The following is an 18,736-nucleotide window of genomic DNA, read 5'->3' on the forward strand; positions in this document are numbered from 1 at the left end:
CTGATGGCATTCTATTAGGAAGGAGGACTAGCAAAGCCTATAGTTAGCCTATCCTAGGCATGAACTATTCTCATTTTAGATAGGATGACTTGATAAATAGGATGAAGTGAGCAACCTGTTTGTCTTCAGTTATTGGTATCTACAAGACATTCTGCTAGTCACTGTGGAAAAGTTTCCTTCTCTTGGGTTTTTTCCTCTGCCCCTTCCTCTTAACAGTGTTGGTTATCTTTATTATGTTTCTGTGTATTTGTAACAGCTGTTTCACCCTTGTATTGCACAATGGGGATTTTTCTTGGAATAAAAAGTGAGGCGTGTAAATTCATTGAGAACTAACCGTAGTTTGTAAAGAAGTAAAAGGCCTTTGTATCTAGTTTTTTGCAGATCACATTTCTTTGAATGCTGGAAAGTGAAATAAACTGGTCTAGGAGCCAAAAATAAATCTTGGGTTTTTTTAAGATTTTGCTCTACCTTAAGATTTGTAACCACCTGGGTATAACTTTTTCCTAATTTGTATAAGAGGTTTTAGAGATGCACTCTGTCCCTCTTGCTTTACAAATTGCCTACAAGAATGCAACCAAAATACTAGAAACTGAAACTTACACAAAACCTTTCAGATTTTTTCCTGTGTTGTAGTTCTAGGGAAGAGGATAGTTTATCAGTATTTAAAGCTTAAGGATAGGTTTTGGACCTGGATTCCATCATAGTATAACTGCCATCAAAAAGAAGACAAATTGAAATTACAGCATTTACCTAAGGTTCACAGTATGGCTGACTTCAGCAGCCTTACATGGTAAGTTCTCTGTACCAGCTATTTTTGGTTCTCGCAATTGCATCGATTTGGGAAATTCCTATCACCATTCTCTATATAGGCTAACCAAAACTTTATCAGTACCTTTCCTAAAGTATGAAGTTAGGTAATCTTCCACTCCCACTTCCATTTACCCATTTTGCTTGAGTCAAACCAAAAATCTAGTGTATTACCACATTAATCACTAAAAATCTAGTGTATTCAATATATAGCTTAAAAACTAACAGACACCTAGGCTGAGATTTGTTCAATACATGAAGTTCAATTCTGCAATCCTTGGCATTGTTCACAGAAATTACCCTGGAAACAAACAAAATGAACGCCCAAATGCTGGTTCTGCCTTAAGTCCAAATCGTTTCCTAGTTTGCATGAAAAAAATACAGCTTTGCCATGGGACTAGTTGTAGAATTTTAAGGATTACTCAAACTAGTTTTAAGATGCCCTGTCATTTGGAATCTGTATCAGAAAGGTGTGGTTGTGATGCTTTTCTTCTGAGGGGTCCCCTTATATACTTTTCACTTGTCAACAAAGTTAAAACACAAAGGTTCTTGTCAACTTGATAAATTTACTTATAGTTTTTTTCTCTGAACCTAGATCATGGAATTAACTTTCCAAAGCTTTGCGACGTCTTCCATGTGTGGCGTTTTTTTTGCTTTTTAATTGTTAACTACTAGGAGAGAGAAATCCCAAGTAGTTGCTTAATTGCATAGCTGTCAAATCCTAGTATCTTCTGTATCAGTCAGCAAACTAGTTGCCCCTTTTCAAGCCAACAGTCCTATCACATTTTAGTTGTGACCTTTTATATATATATATATATATATATATATATGATCAGAAATTTAGTGGCTCAATAGTTCTGGAGTCTGAGAAATCCAAGAGTTTTGAGTATTGTTGAGTGTATTATGAGCTTCAAGTCAGTAACAAGTAAAACACATTTTTAAAAGCAATATTAAGCAATCAAAACCATTTTTAAAATAAAACCAAGCCAATGAGGAAAAAATTTTATTTAATTTTACGCTTCAAATTCATATCATGTACATTAAGTACTACATAAACTTGTCTTTAGGCTATCAATATTTAACTTGGGCAGTACTTCATCTTGATTTATTTGGAGATATACAGCTTAGGCATCTGCTTACCTGCTTAGGCATCAAAAGAGGTGCCAAATTAGAAAATAGGGCATTAACAATCACAATTTTTAAACTGACCCACATACTTGCTACTGGTTTCGCTTATGTTTAAGCATTTAAAGTTGGCAAAACATGTTATCAATGTATTATGCAAGAGTTTACATCTTTTGCATAAGTGGTCCGTTGGGTTGCACCTACCCTTTGACCAAACAAAAACTAAACATCACTGGCACCATACTCGAAACTACCTGTATCCTAGGTTATAAGATTGTGAAAGCCAAAAATCTATAAGGTTGGAGGGACTCTAGTTAATCTTTGGGCTTAGAGGAGGAAAAAAAGATAGTCCCATACTGCATTTCACATCTCTTAAAAATAGTTTTAGCAGCTTAAACCTTTTTAGTTATAAAACTTATTACACTAGGTTTTACTTTGAAATATAGTTTACAACCAAATCAAGTATAACATACATACACTGGCACTTTAGCACAAGGGCAAACTTTAAAAACAAGTTATTTTGGACCTTTAAAATTAGGCCATACTATAAAAAACAGTCCACGGTCTTACATTCAGCAAATTCATACTAAAATATTCCATTTTTGTAAGATAAAGGCCAAGAAAACTTTACATATGCTACAAGTTTATTACAGATATTTACATGGCTCTTTCTCCCCTAGGTACTTAAAATTTTCACATTATCCAACTCCCCAAAGCAAGCTTTGCAGGAATGATGAGGCCAGATCACTATTAGAATAGCTTGTGCAGTGCTGTAATACAAAAATGTATTTTGAAAGCTATAGAGTGACCATTAAATACTGTTTCTATAAAAAATGGTTTTGGTGTATTTGTTGACAGACACTTAATCCACTACATTTAATAAACAGGGCCATTGGGGTGTACTATGTCTCATTATAATGAGCTCCAAATGCCCTTTCCACCCACTGTACAATTCACTAAAATGCAATTATTAGGAAAAATTCACATTTTGTTTCAGCAGTGCATCAGGTTGTTAGCATTTTACTGGTTTGGGTGTTTCTAATATACTAAACCTTCAGATGTTTACCTAATTCTGAATCCTTGTGTTAGCTAGAAGCTTATAATCCGATTCACCAACTTTCAACAATCTACTGGTCCATGAATGATAAATTACTATCTTCCCCTAACAATAGAAAAAGCTGATTCCTTTACCACTCCCCAAATCTAAACTTGGTTTCCACTTAAAAGTTACTCAGTTGAGAACACTTAATATCAAGTACAATCATTAAGTTGCACTGATACTACCATTATATCACAGTGCACACAACACGAGATGAAGTCTATTTTTTTACATTGGCAGTTCTACACAAATAGATTCCCTAGCGAATTTGTTTCAGACCAATTGACAACTATCCGTGAACATAACTAAATTTGAACATTTGTCTTATTTTATACCTGTACTTTAAGTAATGTTTTAAGTTGAAATGTCATTATTTCCTTATCTGAAGGATTAAAGGAAACAGGGACCCAGTGGCTTGGTGGTTTGGGAAGAACACTTGGTGATGGCGGCTCACTAAATTTGGCACCAGCATAGTTCTGATTAGCTTGAGATTTAAAAAGTAAGCTGGGACCTGATAAGCTAGAATTCCAACTTTGATTATTTGGAAAATTTTTGTTCTTCCCCCCATTTTGCATGGCCTGCCAGGCAGCTGCTGATGAGTTATAACCGTGTCCTCTTTCTTTTTTCTTATGAACAATCTTCATCTGGGAATTCTGATCCTTGGTCTTCTGTCTGTGAAGCTGTTGTTGGTTCTTACTAACATTTCTAGATTGAGGGGCTGGAAGGTTATACCTCTCTCCACCACCCATCTTCAGCTTCTTTGTCACCTACAAGTGAATGGAAACAAATATTGAGTAAAATTCCATTAAGAAAAGTTCAAAATCTTTAAGAAGCGTCTATGGCTCCGACTTATAACTCCAGATATTTTGGACAAGACTCAATAACAGGCTATTCAGCTGCTTTAAACTCAAAAAAACACAGACTTCAATATATGCACAACCTTTATTGTTACACCTTCCCTAAGAAAAATGAGCTTACCCACAAATCTGCATAATCTATTTTAAAATAAAAGCAATTGGTTTAGGATGGCTCCATCATAAAATGTTTGCCCATTGTGATTATTACCTTTCAGTCTGCTTTTCAGATTGCAGGATCGCCACTACCTGTCCTCTTCCTTGCTGCCAAGCCCAAGATAACAAGAGTTGCTTTCTGACAGATCCCTTCCTTTGTCTCAATACAGAAGTTTTCATGGGCCGATCTGCTGAGTTCAGCCTAGGAGCTGAGGCCAACATCTGAGTCTCCTCAGCACACAAATTTGAGAGAAGTCCTAGCTAGAAAAGTAAAGATTACTTCATTATTTCAAAAACACGTTGAGAAAGTGATCATTTAGATTTACTACGAAGATCGTTGGCTGTAAAGAAGGCTACTTCCTGAACTAAAAGGTAGAAAATTTCTCGTAAGATGGCTTTCTTTGACCTCATAACCACGACCATTTAAAAACTCTCTTCACCCTTGAGATCCAGTCACTCCTGGGGAATTTTTGTAAGTGTCTCCAAGTCCCGCAATAAGTTTTATCTTTATCTTTTTCCTGGGAAAGACCTTCAGATTCTCTCGCGTATAAAATCAAGGAAGTGTTAAATGTTGAGTCATATCAAAAAATTGGCTTCAGGCGGATTTTCTAAAGAGACCGTGTTTTTAAACTCCCACCAGAATTTTCCAATCTTTCCACACGTCACATCCATTTTCAGTCTCTTGGAACATGTAGACATCACGCAGTGTTTCCTTTGGTTATGAACACCCTCGCCTCCTCCCCGTCTTAAAATAAGTTCTCACAAGCCCTAACAGTCTAAGCCCATCTTAAATATATAAAAATGTCTCCCTAGAGGGAACAGCTCAACTCTCAAGGTTTGGTTTTAATTTGATGTTCCAAGAAAGTAAGTTACCAAATAGTTAAGCCCCCTCCTTTCCAAGGGGTAAAAAGGGGTAAGAGAGCCCCTTCCAAACAGATAAACAACCCTAAATAAATTGCCATTTCCGGACTGTGAGTCATTCACAACTCGAACCCGGAAAACTCGCCGCCTCCGACGCCACACGGGCTTGGCTTCCCAGTGGCCCCATCTCTCCGGAGCCACAGGGGTCGCGGCGCTGCGACCGCCCGCGACCGCCCGGGGTACCCGGATCTCGCCTCCGCTCGCCTCCTTCCCCCAACAATGGGGAGCGCGGCCACCAACATGGCCGCGCCCTTAGCGCAGCCGCTACTTACTGACTTCAAGCTCGGAACTACGGCGGCAGCGGCTCCCTCTCGACGTCGAAGCCTCCCTCCCTTTCCAGGGAGAGATGAGGCACGGACCGACGAAGCCCACGAGCACCGATGAGCGAGCTGCCGGCCACCCCAGCTGCTACAACCCGACCTCCTCCTTCTGCCTCTACCGACAAAATGGAGTCGCCGGCGACCGCAGAAGCAGGGCCGGGAGGATCCGCGGCCAATCAAAACACGACAGCGCGGGCCTGGCCAATGAGAAGCGGGCCGCCGCCTGTTGCTGGGGCAGGCCGGGGGCGAAGGCGCGGAGGTGGGGCTGCAGAGGGTTTGAAATCCGCCCGGGGAGGAGAAGCATGCCGGGAGTAATTGCCCCGTCCACCGGTGTCTCAGTCCTTTCCCCGGCGGCTTCCCCGCGCCACTGGCTTGCCGAGGACCCGGCCGCTAGCCCTCGGCTCTTCCTACCGCTCGGCTCTCGTGCGCGCGGGCTCGCCGCCCTTGGGACTGCCCCAGGGGAAATACTGAAACGTCCCCCCGGCGGGGGACGTTTGGTTCTCGAATTAGGGCCACTGAGTCCTGTAGCCTGTATTGATAGTTGGAAGATACTCCGGAAAGCCGCTTGCCAGGGCCCAGCCCCCGCCCGCCTCGGGCCTCGGCTTCTGGGTCGCCTCTCTCCCATACCCACAACTCCGCGTCCGAAGCCGGCGCGTCCCCGCGGTTCCCTCCGGTGCCCCCACCCTCCAGCCCCGCAATTACTCAAAAGTTGCCTCCCTGTGAAGGCGGTTCAGACACACGTGGGCAAGTCAGTCACTTCCTGCTTGGTGGCCCCATTGGTCCTTAAGTTCAATTAGAGCCCTTCACGCGCCGTGTTCCAGTTTCCTGTGGCTGCAGCTCTCCGCACCCACACACCCTCGAGGGCCACAACCGGTTAGGTTTTGTTTCTCTGAGCACAGCGCCTTCGCGCGTTTTAAGTGCACAGTAAGTTTGCTGAAAGAATGAGGACTGCTCTCCTCCCCTTTCTGCCCCACTTATAAGTGAAAAAGGGGAAGAAAGAGAATATTGTTCAGTTGATTATGCCAGCCAGATGCAGGTAAGGGGAAAATGGCAATTTCTTTGGAGTAAATGTATAAGCAACCCAATGTGAATCTTTTTAAAAGAGCACTAATTTCAATGAGCGTGAATAATTCTGGGATAAACGGTACAAAATCAGTCTCATTACATTCACAGTTTGTTCGTGTATACACATATATACCCAAGTTTACGTTACAGAATTTATATTTACCAACTTTTTATAAATCTCATGTAATTCGTTGTTTATTTTTGAGACGGAGTCTCCTTCTGTCGCCCAGGCTGGAGTGCAGTGGCACAATCTCGGCTCACTGCAATCTCCGCCTCCTGGGCTCAAGCGGTTCTCCTGCCTCAGCCTCCTGAGTAGTTGGGAGTACAGGCGCCCACCACCACACCCTGCTAATTTTTGTATTTTTAGTAGAGACAGGATTTCATCATGTTGGCCAGGCTGGTCTCAAACTCAACCTCACGTGATCCGCCCTTCTCAGCCACTCAAAGTGCTGGGATTACAGGCGTGAGCCACCACACCTGGCCTGTATTTCGTTTTTTCATCTTCAATTTTTTGCCACTGTTATCCCCCACTTCCCAATCCAACCCAAATTCCTATATTCTAGCCACTGGATCTTAAGAAAAGTTACTGCATCTTAAGAGATGCAGTTTGTTAATCTAATATGATAAAAGGTATTTTTGAGCATAGGGACTTTCTGATGCTAATCATAATCAAATAAGAAGTATGTGGTAAACCAACAGGTGTCTTAGTGAAAGTGTAATTTGTTTCCCAGACATTCAAGAAGTTTGCTTAGATGTCTAGCCAGATAATAGCCAGCTGTATTTAATGCATTTTTAATGGTGTCACTTTAAAAAACAAAAAACAAACAAAAAAACACTTCCGTGGCTCCAAATTGTAATACAGACTAAAATCTAGACTAAACGTTTAGAAAATTATTGAAAGCCATTGCAATCTAGAGTTAGTCTTTTCATGGCAGGGTATGGCTCACACCTGTAATCTCAGCAATTTGGGAGGCCGAGGCAGGAGGATCACTTGAGCTCGGGAGTTTGAGACCAGCCTGGGCAACATGGCGAAACCCCATCTCTACAAATATACAAACAATTAGCTGGGCATGGTGGCACACACCTGTAGTCCCAGCTACCTGAGACACTAAGGTGGGAGAATCACCTGAGCCCAGGAATTAGAGGCTGCAGTGAGATGTGATCACACCACTGCACTCCTGGGTGAGAGTAAGACACTGTCCCAAAAAAAAAATTCTTCTCTTCAGCCACTCTGAATTTTATCTGCATAAACGCACACATAACATCGGAAATGTATAAACACACACAGAGTATCCTTACTCTGCCCCCTACCCTGTGCTAATTTTTTTTTCTTACATCATATCATTTAATCCTCACAATAATGTTGTGAGGTAGGAGCTGTTTTCATCCGCACTGTACAGATGAAGAATCTGAGGCTCAGACGGTTTCGAGTTGAAAGCCAGGTACTGGGATTCAAGAGGCCAGGCTGCAGGTTACCTGCAGCATCTGTGCTCCCCAGCACCTAAAAGGCTTTTTGCCCAGAGCAGACACTGACTGTTGACTGGGCTGCCGGGGCTGTTCGGGCAGCAAGAAGCCTCCATCCTACCATCTGGCAGAACCAGTTTCTTTGCCAGAAGGTCAGAGTCGAGATGCCCTTGGGGAAAGCACTGTTAAAGCTCTTACCGCGTCCCAGACTCCCAGCACCCTCTCAGGCTACCTCCGGCCTCATCATTCATTAGTATTTACCAAGTGCCCGCAACAGCTCAGAACTAGAGAGGAGAAGTTAAAATAGTACCTTTTTTGGGACATCTGATACAGCCTCTGCCAGACCCATGCGGTCTTTAAACTCAGCTTCACCAGCACAATCCTGTTAGCAGTTCTCAATTCAAATAGGAAAATGTTGATGCCGACAAACAGCTCTCAGGATATAGCTCACCTAAACTGGAAGCCAAATGCATAATAAATACATGGATGTTTAATACAAAATATTTAGCAAAGATTTATCTGGTGCCTACTTTGTGCCAGGCACTATGCCACGCCCTGGGGATACAACAGTGAAGGAGCCTCCATCCTGGCCCTAAAGGAACCCAAAAGCTGTTTCCTTTACAATTTACCAGAGAGGGAAACTGGTGTCTGGGAAGATTTATTCCCTCCCTTCTTCCCCTGAGAGTCAAGGACAAGCAAGGCCAAAATCAGCCTGCTAACCTCACTCAGGAGGTGCAGGTAACGAACATTGTTACTGGACCCTGTGAATAAAGTAGAAAAGGAGGGGGACTCTCACAGCTCGCTGAAATTTTTTCACTGGAGGATCTGTTTTAACCTATGTATCAGTGGCAACCAAAATCAATGAAATCATTAGGAAAACATTATCCACCTAATCTGTAAGTAGAGGTGGAGCAAAAAGCAAGTGTTTCTGGGCCGGGCGCAGTGGCTCACGCCTGTAGTCCCAACACTTTGGGAGGCCGAGGCAGGTGGATCACCTGAGGTCGGGAGTTCGAGACCAGCCTGGCTAACTTGGTGAAACCCTGTTTCTACTAAAAATACAAAAAATTAGCTGGACGTGTGGCACGTGCCTGTAATCCCAGCTACTTGGGAGGCTGAGGCAGGAGAATCGCTTGACCCCGGGAGGCAGAGGTTGCAGTGAGCCGAGACTGCGCCATTGCACTCCAGCTTGGGCAACAAGAGCAGAGCTCTGTCTCAAAAAAAAGAAAAAAGAAAAAAAGAAAGTGTTTCTGAAAGCCCAGCTTTGGGGTAGAGACAAGTTGTAGGCTGAGGCATACAACTGCACCAGTGCCGGGGTAGTTGGAGAAATCACCCAGGTTTGCCATGGCTTTGGAATAAGTCTATAGTAGAATCGACTGGCCTTCAGGCTGAGTCTCAGTTTCTTCATCTGTAGAATGGCAATCCTCCCTGTCTTGTAGAGCTCATGGTAGGAGCCAATGAAATAATAAATGTAAAAGCGCTTTTATGATGTAGATTTAGAATACACCTGTAATCCCAACACTTTGGGAGGCAGAGGCGGGAGGATCACTTGAGCCCAGGAGTTCGGGACCAGCGTGGGCAACATGGTGAAACCCCATCTTTACAAAAAATACAGAAACTAGCTGGGAGTGGGAGGTGGTGTGCCCCTGTGGTCCTAGCTACTTGAGAGGCTGAAGTGGGAGAATTCCTTGAGCCCAGGATGTTGAGACTGCAGTGAGCCATGATCACACCACTACACTCCAGCCTGGGCAACAGAGCAAGACCCTGTCTCAAAAATAAATAAACAGAACATGCTAAAAATGTTAGGTACTTTAATATTATCCCCCAACTCCACCCCTGCCTTAGCGAGTCCATTTCAAAACAAAAGCTGGTTTGGTTCTTTTTCTTCTTCAAGCTCATATATGAAATCAGATGGTCAACTTTGAATGTTTGCAGGTCTGTCCGCTCAGGGCTTAATTCAGTTTGAAGAAGCAAGCAAATTCTTAGAACCTGCCAGAAGAGTGAAATGGAACACCTGCCCACTGTTTCGATGTGCCTTAGAGCTCTGATCTTGTTGCCAAACTGATTGCAAAACACACACCCCTCCCCACACCATGAATTCATTTCCTGGGGAAGCATCTGCTGCCTCCCTGCTTGCTCAGACGTTCCTGAGAAGTGTCAAATCTGTTCTTAACCATTGCAGCCATTTCGGTCTACTTACTAAACGGGGCACAGGAAGTTAATGCTGAACTCCCATGCCTCCTGTCGATGCTGATCCAGGGGTCCAACCTTCAAGACCCTTAAAGGATTCTGATGCCCAGATCCCATCCCAGAATCAGAATCTTTGAGCACGGGGCTGCGGCTATTCCAATCCAGTTGATTCCAATGTCTCACTCTAGTTGAGAATCACTGCTTTCAGTTTTGCTAAGGGCAATCCCCTGGTGTGGAGGCATGTTTATGAAGGAGACCCCCTTTGTCCTATGTAATTCTCAAAGTTGGTGATAACACCAAATAACCTCAACAAGTCAGAAACTAGCTCCTGAACACCCGGAGTTGTTTAGATTAGCTTTTAAAAGTGATTTCACACAGGTGGACTCCCAAGCTCGGCCATGGGGTTCCTTGCTAGTTTGTTGATCCCAGCCGTCTAATTCTTGGCCCATTCCAGAGTTTTGGCCTCAGTCCCCAGGCCAGAAGCTGGCTGAACGGAGAGACGGGCAGCGATCTTGAGAGGAACTTATGAAACAGGCTGAGACTGCTACTTGCGTTGATAGAAAGAGGAAATCTGGAACATACCGTGCTCACTCCCCCCAAAATAATGGTATATTTGAGCCATCTACTTACATGTAAGACCATAACAATGCCTGTCCCCCAACTATTCACACCTGTGGCATGAGGAAGAGACACACCATCCCCAGCTCAGAAATAATGGGAGGCTCTAAAGAGAATCAAAGGAGACATGAAACCACTGAAGCTCCCACACAGTGTTTGCTTGACTGGATTCCTGTAAAACATGCTTGCTTTATCACTTTCTACGTTTCATTTGTGTTTGTTTGTTTGTTTGTTTTGTTTGAGATGGAGTCTTGCTCTGTCACCCAAGCTGGAGTGCAGTGGCGCAATCTTGGCTCACTGCAACCTCTGCCTCCTGGGTTCAAGTGATTCTCCTGCCTCAGCCTCCCGAGTAGCTGGGATTACAGACACCTGCCATTACACGCTGCTAATTTTTTTTTTTTTTTTTTTTTTTTTGAGACAGAGTCTTGCTCTGTCGCCCAGGCTGGAGTGCAGTGGCACAATCTCGGCTCATCCACCTCTCAGACTCAAGCAATTCTCCTGCCTCAGCCTCCCAAGTAGCTGGGATTACGGGCGTGTACCACCACGCCCGGCTAACTTTTTAGATTTTTGGTAGAGACAGGGTTTTACCATGCTGGCCAGGCTGGTCTTGAACTCCTGACCTCAAGTGATCCGCCTGCCTCAGCCTCCCAAAGTGCTGGGATTACAGGCGTGAGCCACTGTGCCTGGCCCAATTTTTGTATTTTTAATAGAGATGGGGTTTCACCATGTTGGCCAGGCTGGTCTTGAACTCCTGACCTCAGGTGATCCTCCCACCTCCGCCTCCCAGGTTCAAGCGATTCTCCTGCCTTAGCCTCCCAAGTAGCTGGGATTACAGGCGTGCACCACCATGCCCAGCTAATTTTGCATTTTTAGTAGAGGCAGGGTTTCTCCATGTTGGTCAGGCTGGTCTCGAACTCCCAACCTCAGGTGATCCTCCCACCTCAGCCTCCCAAAGTGCTGGGATTACAGGCATTAGCCACCGGGCCCGACCTAATATTTCACTTTTATCTTATTTAATAAATTAATTTTATATATACTTGTGACATGGGGTTCTCTAAACCCAGAGCAAAGGGTTGTGGAGCCCAGAGCAAGGGCCTCTCTTGCCTAATCTCGGGGGTAATATATTTGCTTGTATGTCCTTAAAATCTAATATAATGAAATATAGATAAACTATGGTATCTAATAGTTCTGCGACAGCTATCTCCACTAGAAGGATCCTGGAGCAGGCATTGACCACATACAAGGACCACAATTGCCACCAAATACTATGGCTCAGGATTTTCCTTTTGGCAGCCCTTATCTGGTAAGACCCCAGCAAAGCTGACACTTCAAGCCCTCCCTTCTTCCCTCCTTTTCAAGGATCTGGACGCATAAGAGTTACAGGCTCTATACACAGGGACTTTCCTTCCTGGAAACCCGGTAGGAAATCCCATTATGGCTGCCTGTTTGCCAAACTATTCCCTTGACTGACAGGATGCAGCCTGTTCAAACTTCTCCATGTGTCTGTTGAAAAAGGCGTGGCCTCACATAATTAATTAGGCATCTGTAAGGGAGAGAAGATGATCTTTCCCTTACCCATCGCAGGATTCACGGCTGAGAGTCCATAAGAAAGAACAGATAGGCCAGGCATGGTGGCTCACGCCTGTAATCCCAGCACTTTGGGAGACCAAGGCAGGTGGATCACGAGGTCAAGAGTTCAAGATCAGCCTGGCCAGGATGGTGAAACCCCATCTCTACTGAAAATACAAAAATTAACCAGGCGCAGTGGCAGGCACCTGTAATCCCAGCTACTCAGGAGGCTGAGACAGGAGAATCACTTGAACCTGGGCAGCAGAGGTTGCAGTGAGCCGAGATTGCACCACTGCAGTCAGGTCTGGGTGACAGAGTAAGACTCTGTCTAATAAAAAAAAAAAAAAAAAAGGAAAAGAAAGAAAGAACATAGAACAACAGAGAAGCATAACAAATCTATTTAATACAAATTTTATGTGACATAGGTGACTAAGAAATTAAGACTCCTCCGGGCACGGTGGTTCATGCCTGTAATCCCAACACTTTGGGAAGCCAAGGCGGGTGGATCACCTGAGGTCAGGAGTTCAAGACTAGCCTGGCCAACATGGTGAAACTCCATCTCTACTAAAAATACAAAAATTAGCCAGGTGTAAAAATTAGCCAGGCATGGTGGCAAGCGCCTGTAATCCCCGCTACTCGGGAGGCTGAGGCAGGAGAATCGCTTGAACCCAGGAGGCAGAGGTTGCAGTGAGCCGAGATTGTGCCATTGCACTCCAGCCTGGGCGACAGAGCAAGACTCCGTCTCAAAATAAATAAATAAAAAATAGGCCAGGCGTAATCCCAGCACTTTGGGAGGCTGAGGCAGGCGGATCAGAAGGTCAGGAGATCAAGACCATCCTGGCTAACACAGTGAAACCCTGTCTCCACTAAAAATACAAAACATTAGCCAGGCGTGGTGGCAGGCGCCTGTAGTCCCAGCTCCTCAGGAGGCTGAGGCAGGAGAATTGCTTGAACCCGGGAGGCAGAGCTTGCAGTGAACCGAGATCATGCCACTGCACTTCAGCCTGGGCAACAGAGCAAGACTCCATCTCAAAAATAATAATAAATAAATAAATAAATAAATAAATAATAAAAAAATTAGCCGGGTGTGGTGGCGGGCTCCTGTAATCCCAGCTACTCAGGAGGCTGAGACAGGAGAATTGCTTGAACCCAGGAGGCAGAGGCTGCAGTGAGCCGAGATCGTGCCACTGAACTCCAGCCTGGGCAACAGAGCGAGACTCTGTCTCAAAAAAAAAAAGAAAAGAAAAGGAAACAAAAAGAAATGAAGACTCAAAGAAACAGGGGAAACTTTATTTTTATGGACAGTTATGCAGAAGTATGACTGGAAGAAGAAAAGGTATAATCTAATACCTTTTCTGATAATACACCAGGGGAACTTAGACCTGTTTGTCCCAATTCTTCTCTGTGTCTGTGTCTTCATTCCCTTCCTCTGGGTACAGGGAATAACTCCAGCTTTAAAGGAAAGTCAGAGAATTCTTTAATGGCTTACTTTAGGGAAGAATAATAGAAAGTCAGAGAGACCTTCATGCTTCTGCTGTTTTCTCAAATGTCAAAGGGGCCGTATTTTGGGGTAACATGTCCTAAACTGTGCCCCATACTGTGGCATTAAAGAAATCAAGTTGGGCCGGGCACGGTGGTTCACACCTGTAATCCCAGCACTTTGGGAGACCAAGGTGGGCAGGTCACCCAAAGTCAGGAGTTCGAGACAAGCCTGGTCAACATGATGAAACCCCGTCCCTACTAAAAATACAAAAATTAGCCAGGCATGGTGGTGCACATCTGTAGTCCCAGCTACTTGGGAGGCTGAGGCAGGAGAATTGCTTGAACCCAGGAGGTGGAGGCTACAGTAAGCCAAGGTCACACCAATGCACTCCAGCCTGGGTGACAGAGCGAGACTCCATCTCAAAAAAAATAAACAATAAAAATAAAAATAAAAATAAAAAATCAAGTTGAAGAAAAGTATGTTTTCATGGCTAGGCATGGTCACTCATCCTTGTAATCACAGCACATTGTGGGGGCTGAGGCAGGAGAATTGCTTGAGTCTAGGAGTTCCAGACCAGCCTGGCCAATATAGTAAGACCCCATCTCTACAAAAAACAAAAAATTGCCAGGTGTACTGGCACATGCCTGTAGTTACTCAGGAGGCTGAAGTGGGAGAATCACTTGAGCCTAGGAGGTTGAGGCTGTAGTGAGCCATGGTTTTACCACTGCACTCTAGCCTGGGCGACAGAGAAAGGCCCTATCTCAAAAAAAAAAAAAAAAAGAAAAAGAAAAGTTATGTTTTGTTAAAGGTAAGTGTCAAAATATATTGCCAAGTTAAAAAAAGTTTTATAGTATGATATAAAAGTATATTCAATAATAACCCAGTTTTATAAAAAGTATAACAGCTGTATTTGTTATTTATTGCTGCATAACAAATTATTCCAAAATTTAGCAGCTTGAAACAACACACGTTTTACTCACGGTTTCTGTAGGTCAGAAATCTGGGTACAGCTTAGCTCGTCCAGAAGACGAGGGTCTCTCAAGATTGAGAGTTGGTTCAGAGTCTCTCACAAGATTGCAGTGAAGGTGTCAGCAGAGGCTGTAGTCATCTCAAGGCTTGACTTGAGAAGAATCCACTTCCAAACTCACCGCATGGCTGTTGACTGGAGGCATCATTTCCTTGCCATGTGGACCTCTCCACGGGGCAGCTTACATTATGGCAACTGTTTTCCCTCAGGGTAAGTTAGGGAGGATGAGAGCCAGCAAGGTAGAAGTCATCGTCTTTCTGAAACCTAATCTCAGAAGTATCCCATACTCCAGAGGCTGAGGCAGGAGAATCACTTGGACCCAGGAGGCAGAGGTTGCAGTGAGCCAAGATTGCACCACTGCACTCCAGCCTGGGTGACAGAGCAAGACTCCATCTCAAAAAATAAACAAATAAATGCATTTTAAAAAGCTTCCTTGTCCATTCTCATTATATCTTTCCCATTGCGATCACCAACAATTGTTTATGAAGGCTAGAGTCTTTTGTTATAATGTTGGATGCATTAGGCCTCAGGGGCAGGTCTCTGACCTTCTCCTGCCTCCTTTCATCTGCCCCAAGGCAGGACTTGGAGTCTTAAGACTCTCCGATGAGAGGGTCCCACTCTATACCCTGTGGGAAAGAATGCTAATATCGTGAAGCTTCCATAAAAACCCAAGAGGACTAGGTCAAGAGAGCTTGCAGATAGCTGAACACGTGGAAGCCAGCAGGAAGGGGAAGAAAAACTGGTCCAGGTGCTGGGAGGGTGGCGCACCCCAACTCCACAAGGCCAGAAGCTCCTGCGCTTGGGCCCCTTCCAGACCTCACCCTATGTATCCCCTCATCTGGCTGGCTATCTGTTTCCTTTAACATAGCTTTCTTAGTAAATCAGTAAATGTAAGTGTTTCTCTGAGTTCTGTGAGCCACTCTAGCAAATTAATCGAATCCAAAGAGGAGGCTGGGGGAACCCCAGCTTGAAGCCAGTAGGTCAGAAGTTCTGGAGGCCAGACTTGTGACTGGGAGAGTGGAGAAGGAGGGAGCAGTCTTGGGGACTGAACCCTCAACCTGTGGGATCTGGCACTGTCTCCGGGTAGATAGCGTCAGACCTGAATTGGAGGCCACCTGGCTGGTGTCTGCTGGTTGGTGGTGGGGAGAGACCCGCACACGTTTGGTTATGTAGCAGGACAAGCCACAGACAAAACCCCTCAGATACTGAGTTAAAGAAGGAAGGGCTTTATTCGGCCGGGAGCTTCGGCCAGACTCACGTCTCCAACAACCAAGTCCCCCGAGTAAGCAATTCCTGTCCCTCTTAAGGGCTTACAACTCTAAGGGGGTCCGCATGAGAGGGTCGTGATGGATTGAGCAAGCAGGGGGTATGTGACTGGGGGCTGCATGCACCAGTAATCAGAACGGAACAGAGAAGGACAGGGATTTTCACAGTGCTTTTCCATACAATGTCTGTAATCTATAGATAACATAACTGGTTTAGGTCAGGGGTCAATCTTTAACCAGGCCCAGGGCTTGGCGCCAGGCTGTCTGCCTGTGGATTTCATTTCTGCCTTTTAGTTTTTACTTCTTCTTTCATTGGAGGCAGAAATTGGGCATAAGACAAGATGAGGGGTGGTCTCCTCCCTTAGTCACAGAAGTTTTCTTCTGTGTAGTTGATCGTTGTGGTGTGAGAGTAGAGGAAAAACCCAGTGTTAGGACAGTTTCTCCCTAGACGATCTTTACTCAGTTATATGATTTGCAAATATATCCTCCCATTCCCTAGGTTGCCTTTTGAGAAACTGTTGATACTATCCCTTGATTTAGAAAAGTTTTTAAATTTGATGAAGTCTTGTCTGTTTTGTTCTTTTGTTGCCTGTGTTTTTGGTTGTCATAGCCAAGAAATGATTGTCAAATCCAGTGTCATGAAGCATTTGTCCTATGCTTTCTTGCACGTTATAATTTTATCATTTACATTTAGATGTTTGATCAGTTTTAAGAGTTAATTTTTTATTTTTATTTTTTGGAGAGAGTCTTACTCTGCCACCTAGGTTGGAGTGCAGCGATACAATCATAGCTCACTGTAACCTCGAACTCCTGGACTCAAGGGATCCCATTTTTAAGTTAATCTTTGTATATGATGTTAGGTGAGGGCCTCACTTCATTCTTTGGCACGTGGACATGCAGTTTTCCCAGCCCCATTTGTTGAAAAGTTATCATCCTTTTCCATTCAATGGTCTTGGCAGCCCTGTTCCATTGATCTTATGTCTGTCTTAATGCTAGTTCCCACTGTTTTTGTTACTGCAGTTTGTAGTAAGTTTTGAAAGCAGGAAGTGTGAGACTTCCAACTTTGGTCTTTTTCAGTTGTTTTGGCTTTTCGAGGTCCCTAATATGCCATCACTTTTGCTATATGCTATTTGTTAGACGCTAATCACTAATCCCCACAACTCAAGGAGGGGAGATTACCCAAAGGATTTGAATACAGGGAGGCAGAAATTACTGCAAGACATTTTAGGGGCTGACTACCAGAATAGCTAACTTTTTTTTTTTTTTTTGAGATAGAGTCTCACTCTGTCACCCAGCATGGAGTGCAGTGGCGCAATCTCGGCTCACTGCAAGCTCCGCCTCCCGGGTTCACGCCATTCTCCTGCCTCAGCCTCCCGAGTAGCTGAGACTACAGGCGCCCGCCACCACGCCCAGCTAATTTTTTTTTTTTTTTTTTTTTGATTGGCGACTACGTTTTTCCATCATTTTCACAAATCAGGGACACTTATCCCAATTGGTAGGGCCCACCCCAAGACTGCCGGCCCCCTAGAGCCCTGGCCAGGGCCCACCCCAAGACTGCCGGCCCCGTAGAGCCCTGGCCAGGGCCCAGGTCTGGGAGTTGTCACTGGGAGGCCTGTTGTGAGTGGTGGTACTGGAGCTCAGGGTGCCCCCAATTCCTCTTCTGGCCCAGGTGGTCTTCACCAGGCCTACAGCAGGGGGTTGAGGGCAAGCACCCCCTTCTTGAGGATGAGGTTTCCGTAGAGGGCCGTCTCCCCCGTTGCCACAACAGCAAAAGCCTTCTTAGCCCGCTCATAAAACTCAAACCTCTCTATCTTTGCCAGGGCTCTCGTGCAGCCGGCCCCGCGTAGGATGGACTCGTACTCCGTCCACACCGGGGTCTGCAGGCCCCTCTCCTTGTCGCTGGGCACCGGCTCCATGACTGCAGCCGGATTCTCCACATAGGTGTCCAGGGGCAGCAGCTTCAGCACGGCCTCCAGGAGCTGCGGGATGCCCAGGCCGTCTGCACGGATCTCCATGGGCCCACACTGGCAGATGGAGGAGGCCGGGAAGTTCAAGTCCGCAAGAACGATCTCGTCCCCGTGCCCCATCCGCGCCAGCGCGTAGAGCAGCTCGGGGGACAGCAGTGCGGGGACACCCTTCAGCGCCACCATGGCCCGGCAGACGGGGCAGGCGGGGCCTGGGGGCCGCTAATTTTTGTGTGTGTGTGTGTGTGTATTTTTAGTAGAGACGGGGTTTCACTATGTTAGCCAGGATGGTCTCAATCTCCTGATCTCGTGATCTGCCCGCCTCGGCCTCCCAAAGTGCTGGGATTACAGGCGTGAGCCACCGCACCCGGCCTACAATAGCTAACATTTACTGAGTACTTAATATAGTAAGTCATATGTGTATATACTCGTATAATCTTCACAACAGCCCTGGGAATCAGAAATATTACTATGCCTGATTTGTAACAGAGGAAATTGAGGTTTAAAGAGATTAAACAATTTACCCATGGCCCTCCAGCTGGGATTCAAACCCAGTCTGTCCAACTCCAAAGCTGTGCTTTTAATCCTTACACTGCCTATGCACACATAATTACTTCCATGTCTCAGATGAATGGGAAATGTTGCTGGTTATCATTTAGAGCTTAGCTTGATAATTTGCAAAAGTCTCAGATGACTGCTCATGAGTAGAAGAATAAGCGCTCTCAGCTGAATTTAGTATTAGTCAAATGAATTTGAGAAATCCTATTTTAGTTCAATGCCAACTTGTTATAGAAGTTTGCTACCCACTGTGG

The 18,736-nt window shown here is 45.0% G+C and overlaps 2 protein-coding genes across 2 annotated transcripts; both read right to left on the bottom strand.

Moving 5' to 3' along the window:
- Positions 1-1,797: 1,797 nt before the first annotated feature.
- Positions 1,798-3,780, bottom strand: PNRC2 (proline rich nuclear receptor coactivator 2). Its single transcript, XM_009233780.3, has one exon. The coding sequence runs from the start codon at positions 3,778-3,780 to the stop codon at positions 3,361-3,363; it is 420 nt and encodes a 139-aa protein (XP_009232055.1). The 3' UTR covers positions 1,798-3,360.
- Positions 3,781-17,402: 13,622 nt separating this feature from the next.
- On the bottom strand, positions 17,403-18,133 carry LOC100452150 (fucose mutarotase). Its single transcript, XM_002811293.3, has one exon. The coding sequence runs from the start codon at positions 18,108-18,110 to the stop codon at positions 17,646-17,648; it is 465 nt and encodes a 154-aa protein (XP_002811339.1). The 5' UTR covers positions 18,111-18,133; the 3' UTR covers positions 17,403-17,645.
- Positions 18,134-18,736: the final 603 nt, after the last annotated feature.

The sequence above is a fragment of the Pongo abelii genome, chromosome 1 (genome assembly GCF_028885655.2).
Source record: "Pongo abelii isolate AG06213 chromosome 1, NHGRI_mPonAbe1-v2.0_pri, whole genome shotgun sequence".
Classification (NCBI taxonomy): domain Eukaryota; kingdom Metazoa; phylum Chordata; class Mammalia; order Primates; family Hominidae; genus Pongo; species Pongo abelii.